The 20,415-nt window shown below is 43.1% G+C and overlaps 1 protein-coding gene across 2 annotated transcripts; it reads left to right on the forward strand.

The window, feature by feature from the left end:
- Window positions 1-4: 4 nt before the first annotated feature.
- Window positions 5-20,257, forward strand: TMC7 (transmembrane channel like 7). 2 transcript variants are annotated; one of them, XM_084818598.1, is made up of 16 exons: window positions 5-320; window positions 1,560-1,803; window positions 3,593-3,741; window positions 5,305-5,460; window positions 5,622-5,707; window positions 6,487-6,632; window positions 7,760-7,907; window positions 9,329-9,502; window positions 10,952-11,106; window positions 11,628-11,745; window positions 12,073-12,170; window positions 13,600-13,783; window positions 15,174-15,304; window positions 16,217-16,372; window positions 17,945-18,023; window positions 19,678-20,257. In XM_084818598.1, the coding sequence occupies exons 2-16, from the start codon at window positions 1,634-1,636 to the stop codon at window positions 19,735-19,737; spliced, it is 2,010 nt and encodes a 669-aa protein (XP_084674724.1). In that variant the 5' UTR covers window positions 5-320; window positions 1,560-1,633; the 3' UTR covers window positions 19,738-20,257. The 2 variants fall into 2 exon arrangements, with proteins under 2 accessions (XP_084674724.1, XP_084674723.1); XM_084818597.1 differs by having other exon boundaries at window positions 5-113.
- Window positions 20,258-20,415: the final 158 nt, after the last annotated feature.

The following is a 20,415-nucleotide window of genomic DNA, read 5'->3' on the forward strand; positions in this document are numbered from 1 at the left end:
CTCCGAGGAAGGCGAGCCGCAGCCGCGGGGGGCCGCGGGGCTCCCTTCGGCGGCGGCCATGAGCGAGCTGCGGGTGGCCCGAGCGCTGGACAGCCCCGGCGGGGGTAGCAGTGGTGGGTGGTGTGGTGTGGTGTGGTGTGTAGGCCCCGGGCGGGGAGCGCCTCGCCTTTACCTGAGAGTAAGCCCCATTGAACTCGGCGGGCCTGGCTTCTGAGGAGACGTGCCTCGGGTTGCCCTGCCAGGCTCAGGAAACGACGGAGGGGCCTGCCTCTCCTTTTCTAGCCCCATTGATTTCAAAGGGGCGCGTGGTGCGGGAGGAGGTGAGAACAGGGGGAGAGATGTTATTGCCCACTTCCCCCTCCTCTTGAGTGTTTGCTCGGATGCAAGCCCCGCTGTGTTAAATGGGGCATCCTCCTGGGCAAATGTTGGGGAGGGTCGCGGCGTAGAAAGGCTCAGAAAATGACCCTTTCCAAGTGAAGCAGCTTCCCCCAACTTGGTGCCCTCCAGATGTTCTGGACTGCAATTCCCATCAGCCCCAGCCAGCATGGTCAGGGGTTTATGCGAAGTGTAGCCCAAAACATCTGGAGGGCACCAGGTTGGAGAAGGCTGGAAGGACGTTCTTTTGAGCGCCATTGATTTCAGTTGTGTGGGGGTTGTATTTACTGTGTACTCCTTTTATCGGGTGTTTGCTCAAAAGAAAGCCCCTCTGAGTTCAATGGGACCTGCTCCTGAGGCAGTGTGCGTTGGAATGTGGCTTTTGCAGCTGGTGCCGCACAGGCTGCCATCCAAAACAGGCTGAGTAGAGAGTCTGTCCCTGGTAATGGGGCTTATTTCTGAGTAATTCTGTTTAGGATTATCCTTCAGCTCCCCCACTGAAATCCAGTTTGGCTGGATTTGTGCTCTGAACATTTGCCAGCAAAATATTGGGTGCCCGCTGTTTGTCATTGCAAAGAAGTCTTGTAGTACCTTTAAAAGCAAACTGTATAAACTTAGATTTATTGTGGCATATGCTTTTCAGGACGTGAGCCCTCTTCATCAGATTAGTGAACTGTTTGATTGATTCTCTAAGTTTTTTTTTAATTGCTTGGGCTTTTAACCTCTGGTGTGTTTTAAAACGTCTACTGTGATTGTTCGTAGCAGTGCCTTCTACTGTTTTTACTAGTTATTGTAAACTAATTTTGAATTGAAGGGCAGCAAAGGAATGTTTTAAATAAATAAATCCGACATTTATTCCTTGGAGAACTTTTTTGTTACCTTGCAAGGTATTTCATTGTCTTTGTTTAGTAGCTTGGTGGCGTTCCCATTTTACAGTGGGAGGAATTGAAGCAGAGAATGAGGCTTGTGGCAGGATAGTAACTTCAGGGCTTTGGAAGGTGAGACTTGAGAGCTGTCCTTTCCCATAAAGCAAAGACTCCCCCTGCCTCCGTCCCCCAACATTCCTGCCATAATCTCTGGGCAAACCAGAGCTGCTTCCCACTGACCAACAAAATGTCTCTGACAAGACTTTGAATTGTTGAGCTGATTTAGTAACTTTTTTCTTTTTGGTTTCTTTTTTACAGGTGTTTTTCTTCTTGACTCACATAATGCATCACCAACTGTTGCCTTCCTACAAGAATTACCCAGTTACCAGTCTATGCTGAGGAGGAGAACATCAGCTGGAGGATCACGAGACTGCCACAGTTTAGCACGCTCTGCTTCTGGAGAGACCAGAAATCTCTTAGAAGGGGTTGGATCGGGAAGTCCAGGCACTGCTCAACCACTGAGAGAATATGCACTTACCATTGCAGAGAAGAGACGTTTAAGGTTTGAACAAAAACTATGAAGTTGTGGTACTGGGATTTGTTTGTAGTTTTCAAATAGATTTTCTTAATTTCTGAATCTATTTTCAAATGGTGGTAAGTTCTTCTTGAAACCCTCTCCCCCCACCAGCTAATGAATTGTTCCATGTTAAAGAAGCCTAAATTAAATAAGTAAAGAGACTTCACCGTAAATGAAAAGGTAGTTCCCTAATTTTAAATAAATGATCAAAAAACCCTTCAGTCATGCATATTATGTTTGCTTGCAAATTATGCTCCATGCACCCACACTTTTCCTTGGTCTTTCAGCATAACTTTGAGCTGGTGGGGGAGGTGATGGTTCAGCCAGAAATTATACAGGTACAGCTTCTCAGTCACTTGCTATAGCTGCTCCTGATGAATTGTTGCCTGACACATCTGTTGAAAGTATAGTGCTCCTTCTCCACAATAGTAAGTGTAGCAGGTGTCTGGGCATATTTACACCACAGACATGATTTACTAGCTTTTCTGTCTGATTTGAAACAAACAAAAGGCTGTGTGGCTTTCTTTGTTTGGTTTTGTGTAACACTAAATTGATCTCTGGAACTTGTTGACACCAGTTGCGGTAATGACACATCTTTTGATTACGTTAAAGAACAAAGCAAACTGGTGTCGTCTCTGAGTGAACGTTAAACAGCAGGAACTATCCGCTTAAATTAATCTCTGCTTTGGGGTGGATGATAAATGACTGCTGTTAGTTAATTGGGGGAGGTGGGGAGGCAGATATAAGGTGACCAAGACTTCTAAATATCCTAAGTATTCAAATGATCTGAGAGGCATGTCAGAGAGCTTTAAACATGCATTGAAGGAGTGTCTAGGCTTATTAGTTTGGTCCAAATCAATTGGAAACTATAGTTTGAACTGGGATTCCAATTCCGGTTTGGAGGCAAACTGTTGTTTGTGGTAACCATTGCTTGCATGATTCAGAATTCACAACAAACTGGTTTGCTCAAACTAAGTGTTGAGAGAGGAATCGGAGTGCGTGAAGGGAGCGGGGGAAGGAAGAGGGAATATGCAGGCCCGAGTCCTTGTGAACAAGTGAAGACTCCTAAAATTTTGCATCATTCCGTCTAATCACAAATTCAGGTGATGAGTGCCAACAGAAGTGGAGCCAAAATGGGGCTACTGAGAAATGAGAGGGATGTATCAGCATATTTGGGGAACCTTTGGTTTATAGAATTTACATACATACATACATATGTATTTATTAAAAAATACACACCTAGGGGAACAGTCCCCCCCCCCCCCCACACACACACACAACAGCTCAATGTGGACTGGACTTGCTCAATAGTGACAGAACATAGAGTATCAGAAGAAACCTGGAAAACCAGGGGAGAATGCATTGGCTTGCTTGAACCCTTTACAGTAGTATCCTGGAGGAGGGCACAGCTGGCTGGCTAGAACTCCAGAGAGGAGCACTCCTGTTAGGGGGAGAGGATACACTGCAATGCAGTGTTGCAGGTTCCGCTTGTAAAGCTTTAATCCACAGATTTAATGAAGAATTGCTTCAAGCTTGGGGTTCTACTTAAAAATGGTCTTTTTGGAAAACTAAAGTTCATCTTTGCCAAATTCTATGCTTAATTCCAGGTTCCAAGCTGCGTCCCATGCTGGAGGGAGCATGGAACAAGCACAGCTACATTTGCGGGCATTGGAAGCAGGATCTTATCAAATCTTTAAAAATTCACTGTATTTTCAATTATTCCAAAATGGACACCTGGATGCTCTTGTCATTTTTCATTTTTTTATCTTACCAGAGACATTCAGGTGGCCAACATAAAGTGCTTGTCGGGGTGGCATCAATGGAAGCAGACGAGCAATAAATCATTGAGGAAAGTTGTACAGGACACCAAGGAACTGTTATCTTATCTGGAACTTTGGAGACATGACATCCACAGCATTGAGGGTATGGTCCTTTTTATTTTATCCTGCCCCACTGCTTTATGTTTGTTCCTTGTTTGGAATGTCTTTCCACACATTGCCCGTTCTTCAGACATATGTGTGGTCTAGGAACAAATTTTTGAATGTCTCAACAGGGTATTGCCATGTTCCCACTTCGGTGCTGGATCAAAAGCATGGTAAAATTGGGTTTAGCTGGATATGTTTAGCCTAGAGGAGAGAAAATTAAGGGGAGTCATGATAGCTTTCTTCAAATATCTGAAGGGCTGCCATGCAGAAGATGGAGCAGACTTTTTCTCTGTCTCTCCAGAGGGCAGGACTGAAACCAATGAGTGGAAATTGCAGGGAAGCAGTTTTCAGATAATTATTAGGAGGAACTTCCTCATAGGAAGAGCTGTTTGACAGTGAAACAGACTGCCTCAGGAAGTGGCGGGTTCTCCTTTGCTGGAGTTATTTAAACAGAGGCTAGACGGCCATCTGTCAGGAATGCTGTGGTTGCATTTTGCATTGCACAATCTGTATTGAGCTGAGCAGGCAGTTGGACTAAAGACCTCAGAGGACCCTTCCAGCTGTGATTCTCCAATTTCCTACATGATTGAAGATGCCTCATAGAGTGATGGGTCAGATGCACTGAGCATGCATTGTGTGTGTGGCTGCATAAGTCCTTTCCCAATGTTCTCCCATGCAGATGTTTTTGAATAGTGACTGGAGAGTGTGATCTGTAAGGTGACCTGGTACGTAAGTAGGCAGAAAGTAGATCTGGATCTAGTTGTTGATCTCTGGTGGATTTGCACGGATTTCTGATTCCCAATAATTTAACAGTAGCAGCCAGAGAATGATTCTTGCTGAAATAAAGAAAGCCTGGAGTAACCAGGAGTGGATTTTTGTTTGGAAGGACTGTGAGCTGCATTCAGTTCTTGAATACAAAACATATTTGTGGGCTCAGAATTCTTTAATTCTAAGACTGCTATCCTGTACACACGTACTTGGGAGTAAGTCCCATTGAACTCCATGGGGCCTACTTCCCATTAGACATGCATAGAATAGCACTGTAAGTGTATGTCTTCTGTACCAGTTGGCGGATCTCAGGACTGTAGTAAAAAACAAAGTAATCCTGCAAGCCTGAATTCTGTCACTACTGATCTAATATGGTTGTTGTTGTTGTTGTTTTCCTCCTCCTCTCTCTCTACCCCATTTTTCATAATGCATATTTATTATATGTATTTATTTCAAAGCATTTCTGGCCTGTCTTTCCATATAAGGGCTTAAGGCAGTTTACTGAAAACATTTACAGAACACCTTTAAAAATCCAATAAACAGTAATATCACAACCCAAACAACATTAAAGAAACCAGCAGCAATAATGATAAAAACCACACCATTTAAAGAAAAGCCTGAGGAATGAAATAGCTATTCAGTACTTGATTGATTGATTGATTGATTTAACATGATTTACACCCTGCTTTTCAAGCCAATTTTCCAAAGCAGCCCCTTATGTTATTTTACACTGATGGTTAATGTGTTTCATTTATAAATAAAATCTCCCCCCACCTTTCTTTCCTTTTCTTAGGGAAATTTGGCACTGGGATACAGTCTTATTTCTCCTTCCTACGGTTCCTAGTGATCCTCAACTTTGTGATCTTTCTCCTTGTGTTCAGCTTTATTACCCTTCCTACTGCTGTTTCCAGACATGGAGTTGTCAATGGCAGCTATCTGAAGAGCACAGGTAACTCACTTTTCCTAGTAACTGGCTTCCTGAAGTGAGTTTTGGGTGTTTCTTGTGGAAGTACAGACTCCACTTGGCATAGCTGATGAGCATTTTATTTGGTTCTTTTTGCTCCCTCTGGTCTAGTGATTTGTTTATTTATTTAAATCTTTTTTCCACAGAGCCACTCTGCACAGTTTATGTAGTCAGTGGCATCAAGGGACTCATTTACTTCTATAATTATATTATAGATCTACTGTCTGGCACAGTAAGTAATTGAACACACAGTTCTAAATCCATGAAGCATATTAAAAATAGCACGAAAGAGGAGGGTTTGGTTAAGAGGAAGAATGCCCCCCCTTTTTGCAGGGGGGGGGAGTAGTGAAGCTATACTGATCAGGATAAATCTTTTAAGCTAAGCTCTTCACAGTAGAGACTCTCAAAGCTATTGTCTGGGTGGTGTGTATTTTATAACGCCATGTAAGTACTACACCCACGCGACATTTACTATTGGGTACAGAATTCAGCATCCCAAGAACCTCTGCTTTTGTCTTTTATATAAAACCTCTCAAATTTCTAGTCCTTCCAGCTGTAACATTTTAAAAAAATTAATTACATTAAAAAAAATCCAGCCCTCGTAGCACTTCAGGGCAGCATATCTCTGCTTCCTTCTCTTATGTAACACAGGTGCACTATGAGGGATAGAGGAGAAACCCTAGTCATGGGGCCCTATTGCCAAAGCAAGGGGACAGATTTTGCCCTCATGTGCATGGGTGCTAGTACCAGTACTGGATCCCGTGTCACCCATCTGTGGAGCATCCTTTGGGACCCTTCCAGTTTACCTTGACTTAACGTAGATGGAGGATTACTTAATAGGCCAAGGGTAAAGAGGACATGTGTTGCTTTTTTGGGGCCACAGTGTCATTGGGTGACTCTAGCTGGCGGCTTTCAGGCAGCTGTGTTTGGCAAAATCTCCAGAGCATGACTTACCCATTGTGTGTGTCTATATGTAGTAACTTGACCTTCCTTTGTATGAATCTCTTGCAGGGTTTTCTTGAAATGACGAGTCTCTTTTATGGCTATTACACGGTGGATACCATTTATTTTGGCCTCCTGAAATACCACGTACCGCTTGCATATCTGCTGACCACACTGACTTACCTTTCATTAAGCTTTCTTTGGATTGTCAAAAGGTAATGATAGCTTGAAGTGTGAGCTGTGAAGGCCCATCTTTGTCCTTCTGGCTTTTTGTCATCCCACTGCCAACATAGTACAGTAGAAAAAACCGTAATAAAAAAGTGGTTAAGGATAAGGACTATTGAAGGCTTTGCATATTTTTAACAGATCTCTAGAAAAGAATAGGATTAATAACAATAAAACCATAGTGATCATGAGATTTTTATTACCAGCTCTTTTCCTGAACAGATGAATAGCTTAAAAGCCATTTAGCCAGCCTTATGTTGACCTGATGATCAGAGTTTTCCTCCAGCTGTCTGGCACATCATAGGTGTGAAACACTCTTTGACAGCCAAATGGTGGTTCATAACTTGAGAAACTTGCCATATAGTCCTGTAAATTGTTCAGCTGGGTTCAAAGGCTCCTTTATCACCAGGATTTTGCTGCATGTGTTTATGTGACGTGGGCTCTCAGGCTTCCACCTTGTGATGAAGAGAAGTGGCCTGGAGAGATCCTGAAACTACTTGATCTTGGGATGCCTCTGGCCCCAAGACATGGAGCCTGATGTTGACACAGTTAGCACATAATGCTAACCCATGGTTTGTTGCCCTGCCCAGGGTTTGTCTGGCAGAAGACTGAATAAACTGAGGTTTGTTTTTTCAATCCCTAGGTTCTTTGTTTCCCCTCTCCTTCACCTGCTCTCTCCCTGTATCCCAAATGCCTTTGTGGTGCTATAGTACTGGCATATAGAGCTGCTACATTTTTTTTTACCTCTCTTGTCTGCTGCCTCTGTAGCCTGGCGAAACAACCCACATTTCTGGGTTCACACGTAACAACAATCCATGGTTTAAATGTACATGGTTTCAAAAGTACTATGTTCACATCTGAAGTCATACAGTAAAATAACAGATGCATCTTGGGATGTCAGTTATATGCTTTGGCTCAGGCTTTGGCTCAACACAGTTACTTTGGAGAAAGTCCCATCAAATTCACCAGGACTTTGTCATCAAATTCTGACTAGTATGCATGCATCAGATCTGGATGTAAAGGAGGGTACTATTCCATGCACTTGTACAAAAATTTAAAATCATGAAATTGTTAGTAGAGCATTTCATTTCTCTTAAACTTGGGATGTCTTTACTAGATCCGTTGAAGGATTTAAGCAAAGCTTGGTGGGCAATGAAGATCAGTTTCAGAGCTACTGCAACAAAATATTTGCTGGCTGGGACTTCTGTATTACAGATGTAAATGCTGCACAGCTGAAACACAGTAGTTTACACTATGAACTTAAAGTGAGTATGTATATTTCCCCCCAATAGCATGTTAAACTGTGCTCTGTGTCAAATATTCAAGTGGTTGACAACTACAAACGTTTCTAAACATAAGTGAGAGAAAAATCAAAATAAATAGTGGTTGGGACAAATCCCAGTAGCACAAGCAAGCTGGAGGAGAAGGTGAGAAGCTATCCTTATTGTCCAATCCTACCCATGTTAATCAGAAGTAAGTCCCACTGTGTTCAGTGAGGCTTACTCCCAGGTAAGTATGCCTAGATTTGCAGCCTTATAGCACAATCCTGTACATGTCTACTCAGAAGAAAGCCCCATTCAGTTCAGTGATCCTTGGTCTCAAGAAAGTGAGTACATGCTTGAAATCTGAGACATTGCTTTCAATGGACTATATAGTTTTTGTAACCACAGTTGGATTAACTATTATGCTAAGTATGCTGTGGACACCTTGCTATAATTGTGGCTCCCTGCAGTATTTAGCCATTTGTCTGGTGGGCTTTTTTAATTTTCTTAATTTTCTCCTTCTAGTATTTTTTTGATTCTTTGGTTGTGTTATGTGACTGGGAGCTCATATTAGTTTGGGTAGGGATAAATTCTGGGACCTGGGCATCTGAGGGACTTCCTGCTCCTATACAAACCTGTGTCTTCATCACATTCCCTACTCTCGATGTCCCACCTTCAGAGGTAAGATGAATGGCTTCCAGAAACTGGGCCTTGTTGATGGTGGCATCCTGTCTGTGCAACTCCTCATATCCATTTGACTTTGTTAGTGTTTAGGCCTAAGTGAAAACTCTGCTCTTTATCCAGGTGTTTTGTGATATTTGTAATAAACTATATTATGCTCTTTTTTTGGATATTGGCTCTATTCTGCTGTAGGGTTTTTAGAAACTTTTTTACTATGTTTTTGACTGCTGTAAGCCACCTTGGGATCTTCTGGTCAAAGGACAGGGTAGAAATATATCTGGCATGGCTCCAATCTGCAAACATTCTGAACAGCTCAGAGAGGGACATTTCGCAGGCTCTGCACCAGGAAGGATGCCAGATTGCTGGGCAGAAGCTTTAACATCATGTTCCCTCAGTGTCCATGTTAGCTGTCCCCAACAACAAGATATGAGCTGGGCGCCGCATTCCATTTGGCCTGCGTGAGGAGAGGTCCCACCCCTAGTGATAGTTATATCCAGTGCTGCCTAGAACTGGGAAGAGGAGTGCTATTTTCCCTGGGTGTGCTGCAGGCCCTGTAAAAATAGTATCAGGGAGAGCCTTTAACATCACATCTTCCAGCATCTCTCTTGGCTTCTCCAAGGGACAAGTTAATTGCTTTGTATTGTATTGTCTTGCTCTAGATCTGTTATAAGTCTCTTTCGGATCACTTAATGGAAAGGTAGGCTTTGACTTTTTTAAAAAATAAAATCATTTCTGTTTTACAGACCGACTTGGAGGAAGAGAGGTTAAGGCAGAAGATAGCGGAGAGAACCACCAAAGAGAAAATTCGTATCTATTGCTTGAGAATATTCTTAAATTGCTTAGTCCTTGGTGTTTTGTCAGGTTGCTTTTATTCTATCTATAGAGCCACTGTCTACTCGCAAGAAAATATTTCCAATGTAAGTGGCAGGCAAATTTTATATATCTATAACGTTCAGTTCCCACCTTTCCTCTAAGGAGCTCAAGGCAATGTATATGGTTCCCCCCACCTCACCATCCCACAACAACCCTGAGAAGTAGGTTAGGCTGAGAAATAGTGACTGGCCCAAGGTCACCTACTTCGGTAATGGTTGAATGAGGATTTGAACCCAGGTTTCCCCAGCCTTAATCCAGCACTCTCGTCACTACAGCAAACTGCTCCATGTAGCCCAGTGATGAGAGTAAATTTACCCATTTTAAAGGTACTCAGTAATTTCACTACAAATACATTGCATCTTTGGAGCATTTTCAGAATGTCCTATTTAATGCTGGCAAGTTATTAAGCAATAAAGCAGCCTGGTAGAGGAATAAAGAAGGGCAAAAAGGAGGCTGGGTGTCAGGAGCGCCCTAGCGGCCTCTTTCAGTAGACTCCAATAGCCAACTCAAGACACAGACGAAAGGATTCTTTTCAAGGCTTTAATCCTTTTACAACTTAATGACTCTATCAGATGCTAATCACCAGCGACTAAGCAAGGAACAGCAGAGTAGCCTATGCTCCAAGTAGGCAGTAGATCCCTGTTTGAAGGAGAGTCATTTGAAGACCCTGAACATAGGGCTAAGGAGAGATCATCCCTCTTTCCCTTGGGTCCACGGGAGGTGGCCATTGCTTGCGCGCCAAATGGGCGCTACGCCTGCTTTCCGCACCCTTCATCGCTCGTCACTCTCTGCGTCGAGCGTCTAGCAAGCCCTGTTCCTGCACTTTCTCACTGCTAGGATCACTACCTATCTCAGGAATGCCGGCAGGAGGAATCTCTGCCAGCTGCTGTGCCTGTGAGGGATGAGCTGGCTCCTCTCCCACAGATTGCTGATCCTCCTTAGAATCAGAACTGCTCTGGGGTTCTATCGACTCAGTTTCCACCCTGACACTGGGGGACTTTGAGACTTGGGCACCTTCCCATGTAGGCAAGAAATGGACAATCTGGGAAGTAAAAGTAGTGCCATGGCTCATGGTTATATTAAGGTATGAACACGCAGCACTCTTCAGTTAGCAGACTTCCCTAATGTGGTGCTCTCCAGATATTTTGACCTACAGTTCCCATCAGCCCCAGCCACCATGCACAGTGGCCAGGGATAATGGGAGTGGTAGTCCCAAACATCTGGAGGGACCTAAGTTGGGGAAGGTTGAATTAGAGAAAAGTAGAACAGAAGAACAGCTGGCAAAACTGAAGGAACAGGGACCACATAAACTTCCATCTGCTGAGGAAAAAGCAATCTGCAGTTGCTGCAGTAACATCTGGGCAGTGAGAGGCCAAAGGAAAGTTTCAGTGGGCAACAAACACCTTAGCAACTTAATGATGAGTTGCAGGATCTGCAGCTAAGCAAAGAAACAAATAAACATGTTCTCTCTCTCTCATATTTATTTATTGCAGGACAACAAAACTAGATTTGAGGATAATCTTTTAGTACAGTACTTACCTTCTATGGTTATCACGATGGCCAACTTTGTTGCCCCTTTGATTTTTTCATTTCTCATCAAATGTGAAGACTATTCACCAGCCTTTGAAATCCGGTTAACACTGATGAGGTAAGCGTGTGTACTTAGCATGCTACCCTTCTCAGTAGATACTTGATTCCCTAATACTGTGTCAAAATGGCACCTTTTCCACCTCCATGCACTGTCTCCCACCCTCTTTTCTGGTCCTTTGGCTTGGTAGCCTGTTGTGGCTTGTTGGGCCATAAGAAGGCTCCCCCTCAATCTTTGTCCTCATGGCTTGCCAGACAGAGCCACCCTTACTGTGTTCCCCGGTTCACAGACAGCAGTTTCAAAGCCAAGGGTTGGGAGGGAAGAGAGGTGAATAGAAGGCACAGCAGAAGATCTCAAAGGATTCAGTCATGGAGCGAAATGAATGCTTTACCAATTAATGTCAAAACGATCTTATCTGTTTGGTGTCTTCTCCATGTACGTTCGATGAGAAGGCCAAACATTACCTACTTGGCCAATCTCATAGATGCCCGCTCCTTATCAGCTCTTAGTATTGTAAGGCTTCCATAGTATGCAAATTGGATTGTTCACTGGTGTCTCCTCCACCCTCACCATTTTGGAAGGTGCGTCTTTGTGAGGTTGGCCAACATTGGTGTTCTCTTATTCTCGCTGTGGACTCGGATCACGTATTGTGCTAATGAAAAGTGCAAGCCCTGTGGATACAACTATCATCTCTATCCTGTAAGTAGATTTCACGTGTGAACTGAAATAGCTTCTGGTATAAAACTTGTGGGGGGAAATTCTCCCTTTCCCTTGGCTCTCCTTGAATGTCTCTTGGAAGCAACAGAGCCCTCTGCAGGGACTGCTGGGTAACCAAGTGAGAGAGATACCTTTAGACTGGATGCCCTAATGTGAATGGCATGCATTCACCATTAAGACTCCACTAGCTATTGTGAATTCTGGTTTTGGTTTTTGCATGGGGTAGGGGCAGTGCTGGTTTATGATTAGCTATTTTTTTCCCATCAGTGGCTGGATTTATTCTGATAATCGTCTTGTCTCTTCTTTCAGTGCTGGGAATCTCGAGTTGGCCAGGAAATGTATAAGCTAATGATCTTTGACTTCATCATAATTTTTGCAATTACAGTCTTCGTTGACTTTCCTAGAAAGTGAGTATAAAAGGCACTCCCTTTCTTTGTAGTTGAAACAGGTTTTGAGACTGTAAGCATGTGCATTCTGTTTTAAATAAAACACACGTTCCCCATCACATCCAAACTTGGGGAGCTGTGGTTAGTAAAAACAAGGCAGGGTCAAACTGTGGCTTTGCATTTCCTGGCTTGTGAAATGGTGGTTTAAACAAATAATAGTTCCCTGAGTTTGGGCATTACAGGGAACTGTGGTTAGTTTAAAACTGGACATGAATGTCTGCAGTCTCCTCAAAGGTATGAAAGAAGGGGAGAGGAGAGTGTGTGAACACAGCACTCGCTGCAGCTCATTCACATAGTAAGAAATTAGGGGTTAATTTCAGGGTGGGCCTACCCACCACTTTTTCCGAGTAGACCCGGGCCTGCACTTCCTGCACTTCTCTTTTGTCAGTGCTTTCCCCTCCCATTGAGAAATGAAAAGATAAAACTAGTATCACTATTGGGAACCAACGTTTCTCTCCTTTCCCACCTGGACTGTCTATTTTTTCTTGTGCTGCTCTTCCTCACCTCTTCAGGCAACTTCAGCCCCCACCACCTTGCAGCTGTGTCCTTTCTTTTTTTTGCTCCTCCGGTGTGTGCGCGTGTGTGTGGGGGGGGTGCTTCCACCCTCACCCCCAATTAAATTTGTTTCTTGCTTTGCACAGTTTACATTTTTTTTTCTGGGCTCTAATGAGTTAGAGCAGCCTTCCCCACCCTGCTGCCCTCCAGATGGTTTGGACTACAACTCGTCATCCCTGGCTATGCTGGCTGAGGCTGATGGGAGTTGTAGGCCAAAACATCTGGGAGTCACAATGTGGGGGAATGCTGTATTAGAGCATAAAACAATCTTTCTGGAGAAGAGGAAATTTATCTGTCTAGAATGCGAATTTAGAAATTATTACAATTTAAATAGAAATGCAGAATATTTGACTGCAAATTTATCTGTCTAGAACGCGAATTTAGAAATTATTACAATTTAAATAGAAATGCAGAACATCTGTCTCACCATAGTGGGGAAGACTATGACCTGATGATCTGTAATCCTGTTCAGTCTGCTGACTGTTCAGTCTGCTGTCCTGGCACTCACTGTTGATGGACAATCTCAAGGGCTTTGCTTTCCCTTTTTCAGGATCTTTATCTTTAAACCAGACTTTGACTAGATAGTCCTTCAGTTACCTTCAAACAGAGGACTCCTCTGACAGCCTTTCAAATAGGAGTGTCCTCTGTAAAGTTGGACGCACATGGCCAGCCTGTCTAAAAAGCAAATTTATTAGGATAGCTATAGATATGCTTCAAATGTTTTATTCCTAAGATTTTGTTTCTGTAAATAACACATATATTTTTTTCAGATGAAAAGGTTCACTCAGTTTTGTTGCTGGACTTTAAAGCAGGGCTTTTTTGTTATTGTTTGTAGGTTGATAGTTACCCATTGTTCATTTAAAGCCTGCCGATGGTGTGGACTGCAGGAGTTTGCCATCCCCGATAATGTGTTGGAAATAGTTTATGGGCAAACCATCTGCTGGATTGGAACTTTCTATTGTCCACTCCTCCCTGCAATTGCAACAATAAAATACTGCATCGTATTTTACATTAAAAAGGTATCTGGTCTGTGTGTGCCTTACGTTGTCTAGGTGTGTCTGTAATTGAGGTTTTAATAATAGCCCAAGTTTTCCATCCTGTACCCAATTTGTAAACACTTAAATTCCTATGGAATGAAATAGCTTGGTAGGTGTTGTGTAACAGCTATTTTCCACTTGTACAATGCCTTCCTTTTTTCCTTCCTTTGATCACCCCCGATGAGTCTGACATAATTAAACTCAGTAGTCGTGTTTGCACATAATGGAAAGCCAGAAATGCTGGTTTAATTAGCCAGCGTATGCACTCGCAGTTTGTGAGTGTCCACAGCCCATTTGCTCCTCCTTTGTGCAAGTGGAAAAACACGCCAGGACTCAGCACTTAAACATAGCTTCCTCGTAGGTGTAATCCAGGAACTCTGGTTACGTACTTCCACACAAGCTAGGATTCATAAGCCAGCTTTGACCCAGGATTTGAAGTTGGTTTAGTGATCCTGGCTTGTTTGGAAGTACTTAACCATAGTTCCTGGGTTGCACATAATGGGAAGCTATGGCGCTGAATCCTCGTTTCTGTTGCTTCTCACACAAAGAGAGGAACAAAGCGGCAGGAAAGGGGTTGTGTGCAAATGCACAGTGTTCCTACCTTATTATTACGCTAGGATTGCAAGCTTAGTATGACATGTGAACTAGGTTAATGTGGTGGAAAAGTCAAATGTGCATTCAGCTCCCATCTGTCATACAAGCAGGAAAGCTTGCTATACGTGGGGTGTCCACAGTACAGGACCCTGCCCTAAGATAAGGGTCCTCTGTGCATTTAATGGAGTGATATCAGGGGCAAAAAAACCTTGCAGACTCAGGGAGGGGTGAGGGAGGAAAGCATTTGCGAATCCATTCTTTGGGAAGTTCTATGAATGGTAAAAGACACAGGATATTTTTCCAGAACCTTGAAATTTCCTGGAGCTTCTTCGACATCTTAGACTATCTTCTCAAGTTGGGATAGCTACTTCAGAATCTTTAACTGGGTATGCAACTGTTTACATGGTGGAAACTGGGTGCTTTGGGGGTCTGTGAGCTCAACTTTTAGGGGAGGAAGGGAAAGCTGATGGAGCGCCAGGATTTGGAGTTTGTGTTGGGTAGGTGGGACAGAGTTTAGAATAGGAATCAGTGACTAGATGATAGTGGGCAAAACCTAGCTCTTAATGCTTAGGTCTGGCCTTGAATTCCCAGCCCAGTGATGCAAGAAGGTTGTGGATCAAGTTGTGAGTGCAGCACTGGGCTCCCCACATCCACAAAACTAGTTGTTGACCAAGGGATAATGGAGAATGAGCAGAGAAAGGAGAAAAGAGTCACTATCTTCCCTTGGGCCCAAAAATATATCTTATGGCACCACAGCTGAGATCTTTTTTCTCTCCAGATAAGCCTGATGCATACATGTAAGCCTTCAACACGGCCCTTCAGAGCGTCTAGCTCCAACTTTTTCTTCCTGGTGGTGCTCTTGATTGGCCTCATCTTAGCTTTCATTCCATTGGGACTCAGCATGACTCAGTAAGTTGCTGTTTTAGTATTTGGAGCGTTTTCATTCACTTATTCAAGTGTGTTACTTGCTATTACAGTGAGACAGTGACCAGAACAAAAGGGATCTGAATGCCACCGCTGAGACCATCAAAATTTACTCCTGTGCAAATGTTCAGTAGCATATGTTGTGATGATGAAGTGAATATTAGAGGTGGGGGTACGCTTACAGCTCTGTGTAGCTTGTGCTTTAGTCATGCTCACACCAGATCTGATCCCAAAGCGCTGCTGCCCAGAATTGTGAAATAAAAAGTTTCCTTTGGTATAGACCTGGTTTGCACATAACAAACCAGAGTATGGGTTGAGTATGAGTTGTTGAATCATGGGTTGTCATTATGTGCAAACCCAGAACTATGGGTTACTTCTGGGTTGTTAACCACAACCCAGGAAGAGAACCCATAGTGTGAACCAGGTCATAAAGTCACATGTAACTATTTCATTTGGGGGCAAGGGGTGGGTGGGGAGAAGTTGGTTCTATCGTTTGTTTTTAGCACTGTCTGTTATTGTTGTAAACTGTTTTATTGATTACTGCTGTTTTACTGTTTTTTCATGAGCTATTAAAAAAACAGCTTCAGAGCAGTATAAAAATGTATGTACATATATTTGCTTATTTAAAAGGTCTTTGCCTTGTGCCTAAAATACATTAGTGTATGTACCAGGCAAGCCTCCTCAAGGGCAGAGATCCACAAGGAGAGCACAACTGAAAAGGCCCTCTTCCCCCATTGCCACCTACCTCATTTTAGATAGTTGGAGATGATGGAAGTTGTAATTCAATACGCCCAGAGGATATGCGAGCAGGTTGATATGGGAAAAGGTGTTAGCCTACAAATTTGGTAACCATTTATTTTGTGTTCTGTCTCTCTCCTGCTCCCACTCCTTAAACAGTATTCCCTCTTCTAAAGCCTGTGGACCTTTTATGAATTTTAATCATTCGTGGGATGTCATTCAACATACAATCCATCAGTTTCCAGTCAACTTGCGAAAGGTCCTGGATGGCATCGCATCAGAAGCGTTTGCAGTGCCTTTCTTTTTGGTCATCTGGTGAGCATTAGCAAGGCTGGCCTTGTCCTACTTCATATTTTTGTTTGTATTGGCCAGTTGCTGATGTCAATAGAAGTGCTCCCAAACTACACAAAATTATGTAAAAGTACCCGATACACATACAAAAAAGGCTGCTAGAAAAACTGCGGACTGCCCTAACATTTAGATTGAAGTCATGGGGCTCCAGGATTTCATCAGTTAGAAACAAATTTGTGAAGTAATAAATGGTTGCCTTCCCTAACCTGGTGTCCCCCCATATTTAGACTAGAGATGATGGGAATTGAAGTTCAATACAACTGGAGGACACCACGTTGGGGAAGGCTGCCTTGTGATGACATAAGCTTTCGTGGACTGGAGTCCACTTTATCAAATATAGGGGATGTTCTCCTGAATTGGCAGATGTGAAGACACATGGGAGCAGGGAGGGAAAAATGTTAGTAAGGTCAGAGGGAAATGAAATGCAAGAAAGATAGACTGTGATTCAGTCTTCATGACTATTGGCCATGCTGGCAAGGCGCTGATGGGAGTTGAACTCCAAAACATCTGGAGGGGACTAGGTTGGGGAAGGATGATTGTGTTAAAGCTTAGTTGTATGTAAAATAGTGACCATTCACAAAGTAGTCTTGATGATCTCACTAACACCATTTATGTTTATTTTATAAGACTCTTTGTTGTTCCTATGTACACATGAAGCTGCCTTATACTGAGAGACCAGTAAGCTGCCAGCCCTGCATGAAACTTTACAGCCATCCCAGATGTTAAAGTGCTATCATATGTCTAGGCAATCTGATGTGCTTTTTCCCCAGCCCTAGGCAATTCTCAGATTTCCAACATGCACTTGGGGCTGATCCTAAACCACAGGTGGGCAACTTCTGGGCTCAGGCCCCTCACTGGGCCCCCCTGACGGCCTGCCAAATATGCTGACGAAATTCAATGATGGCAAAAAAGAAGTGATTTTACTTTAAAACAAGACGCGTGGGGAATGCACACCTTTTTTTCAAGCCATTGTCAGTAAAGTGAGACAGCAGTGAGTTAGGTGGACAAATAATCTGACTTCATATAAGGCAGCTTCCCATGCAAGTGTAAAAAATAATGATAAATGACAACAGTTACTTATTAAGATGATGTCCCTAAACATTATCATCATAATAAATTATAATTAATAATAATTACCAATAACAACAACTAACAACAATAATAATAAACATTAACAATAATGGTTACTTATTAAGATGATGTACCTAAACATTAACAAATAATTAATATACATTAAATTGCTGGAAATGGTTGGCAACTACCAGAGCACTTCATTAGTGGTTCTTACCTGTATGCCCTTTCTCTGAGCATCAGGAATGCAAGATACTATCGGAGACAGAATATTGGGGTTAATGGGCTCTTGGTCAGTCTGATAACACTTTCCCTCTGTTCAGTACCTTGGCTTGTCTCTTTCATTGTAGGAGTCCGAGCTCTTATGTGTATATATATCTCCATCTTCTGGATAGTGTTTTACAGACTTGGGCTTGCATCCATATTAAAGTGTCCTACAGTGTATTTTTCCCATTTGTTTTACAGCCTTATTATGTTCTATTTCATTGCCTTGGCTGGAGCACATAAACGAGTTGTTAACCAACTCAGGGAACAATTAGTTATGGTAAGTTCAAATCCAGTGCCATCGTTTCTTCATTCCTCCCACCCCACTGCCTTCAGTGCAGTTGTCCTACCAATCAAATGTGTGACGAGGCACATCATGTTCTTGCTCGTTGAATGTTTGTTGAAGGCACAGATGTGATTACGGATGTCAAAACAATACTTGGGCTTTGTACAAAATCCATTGGGATATGAGCAAAAGCCATTGCCTTATGGTAATTAATGGAATGGTATTCACTGGATTAGTGCAACCTTCCACAACATGGTGCCCTCCAGATGTTTGGACTAAAACTCCCAGCATTCCTATCCATTGGTCATGCTGGCTGGTGCAAATGGGAATTGCAGTCCAAAATACCTGGAAGGCACCAGGTTGGGGGAAGGCTGGATTTGGGGGTTGTAACTGGTGGCCTATGTGTTTTTTTGTGGGAAAATACTGGAATGTTAAAAACAATAACCCTAAGCCTTAAAATCCTAAAATATGAAAACAGAATGGGTTGGCATTCCTTTCTTTCCTAAAAAGTCTTCAAACATGATAGCTAGAAATAAGAGTTTGAGGGCTGTAGAGACAGTTGTATTATGGACTGAGCTACTCACAGTCTTTCCTGGGATCAACTAAAATGATCAAGGGGCTGGAGCATCTCCCCTACGAGAGAAGGTTACAACAGCTGGGATTGTTTAGCTTGGAAAAAGGAGGGTAGGGGGAGACATGATAGAGGTGTACAAAATTATGCCTGGTGTGGAGAATGTGGAAAGCAAGACATTTTTCTCCCTCTCTCATAATACTAGAACCCAATGGGGTCATCCTATGAAGCTGATTGGTGGGAGATTCAGGACAGATATAAGGAAGGACTTCTTCACACAGTGCATAGTCAAACTATGGAACTTGCTACCACAGGATGCAGTGATGGCCACCCATTTGGATGGCTTTAAAAGGGAGTTAGCCTTCTCCTCCAGGAATTTGTCCATCTATGGCTACTAGGCTTGATGGCTACGTGCAACCACCAGCATCAGAGGCAGTATGCCTATGTACACCAGTTGTTGGGGAACATGGGTGGGAGGGTGCTGTTGTGCTCATGTCCTGCTTGTGGTTTCCTGGTCGACAGCTGGTTGGCCACTGTGTGAGCAGAACGCTGGACTAGATGGGCCCTTGGTCTGATCCAGCATGGCTCTTCTTATGTTCTTACATTCTTAGGGCTAGTTGTAACGAATTGAGCAGGAGCTGCAGCGAGGAGGTCTGATACTCACTAAAGCAGCCTTTCCCAACCTAGTGCCCTCCCAATGTGTTGTACTACCACTCCCATAATGCTGGCTGGGGGGTTATTCAAGTCCAGTACATCAGGAAGGCGCTGGGATGGGGAAGGAGTAGCAGGATGAAGAACAGCAGCAGCGGTTTTTATTGGAGGAAGTAGGCAATTGTTTGTTGCGCTTGGTCATTTGACTCCCTGGCTGGGAGGATATTGCCTAGAGGTTTTTGCCAGTTTGCCTGAAGGGCAAACTCCTACAGATTCAAAAATGTCAGTATTTGCACACATTCTGAAGCATCTGCTCTTTGATCCTTGTGCCCTATGCACACATTTTGCATGGCGGGGGACTTGCACTTTATCTTGAAGGTTATATACCCCGCTTACTGTATTTTTTTTTTCTTATTACCTTCTTAGGAGAGCCGTGACAAGCTCTTCCTGATCAGGAAGCTGACAGAAGCTCAGAGATGTAGCTGAGATGCCTATTCAATGCATTTTTTGAACTGCTTTGTAAGGGACACCGAGACAGAAGAAATCTGCAGTGCTTCGCATCTCAAGCAAGTCACTTGGGACCTCATTATTACAAACTGTGATGGATGGAGTTAACATGTGGGACTTCTGCAACTTAGGTTTCATTCATGTTAATGTGTCCTGATATTGGGTCTCTTTTCCTGTTGTTTACAGCCTTGCTATGTTCTATTTTATTGCCTTGGCTGGCACACGTAAATGAGTTGTTGATCAACTCAGGGAACCGTTTATTATGTCAGGCCACCATGCTTGTCATTAAGCATGGGTCCCAATGTTGCAGGACTTCTGTATTTTTCAGTTGCTAGAGAATTAAGTGACTCTTTATATCCCTGCACAATATCTCTACTATAGTAGGGGTCTTTGTGAGATTTGTATCTTTCAGTTTACATTTTAAACCTCTATTTTTCAGGGGTCTTATTAAAAAAAAAAAAAACACCCTTCACTGAGGCTATGAACTGTCTCATGGGAACTTTACACAGACCTTTCTTGGGCCAGGAAGCTCTTTAGAGAAGATTTCCCCCCAGTGTTGCAACAAAATTATTCCTAATGGTAGCAGCTGACTTCTGGCTGCTAGGCTAGCCGCATGACAGTGTATACAGTAGCGCAGTCCTTCTAGTTCTGTGCATG

Source organism: Heloderma suspectum, chromosome 12, assembly GCF_057233095.1.
Source record: "Heloderma suspectum isolate Gila_16-S chromosome 12, 16-S_ref, whole genome shotgun sequence".
Lineage (NCBI taxonomy): Eukaryota > Metazoa > Chordata > Lepidosauria > Squamata > Helodermatidae > Heloderma > Heloderma suspectum.

Excerpts from the sequence above, each read along its gene's own strand:
- TMC7 (XM_084818597.1), top strand. The coding sequence starts at position 59 with ATGAGCGAGCTGCGGGTGGCCCGAGCGCTGGACAGCCCCGGCGGGGGT. Across the intron at positions 114-1,559 it reads CCCCGGCGGGGGTAGCAGTG|GTGTTTTTCTTCTTGACTCA; the intron begins GTGGGTGGTGTG and ends TCTTTTTTACAG. Across the intron at positions 5,708-6,486 it reads TAGATCTACTGTCTGGCACA|GGTTTTCTTGAAATGACGAG; the intron begins GTAAGTAATTGA and ends AATCTCTTGCAG.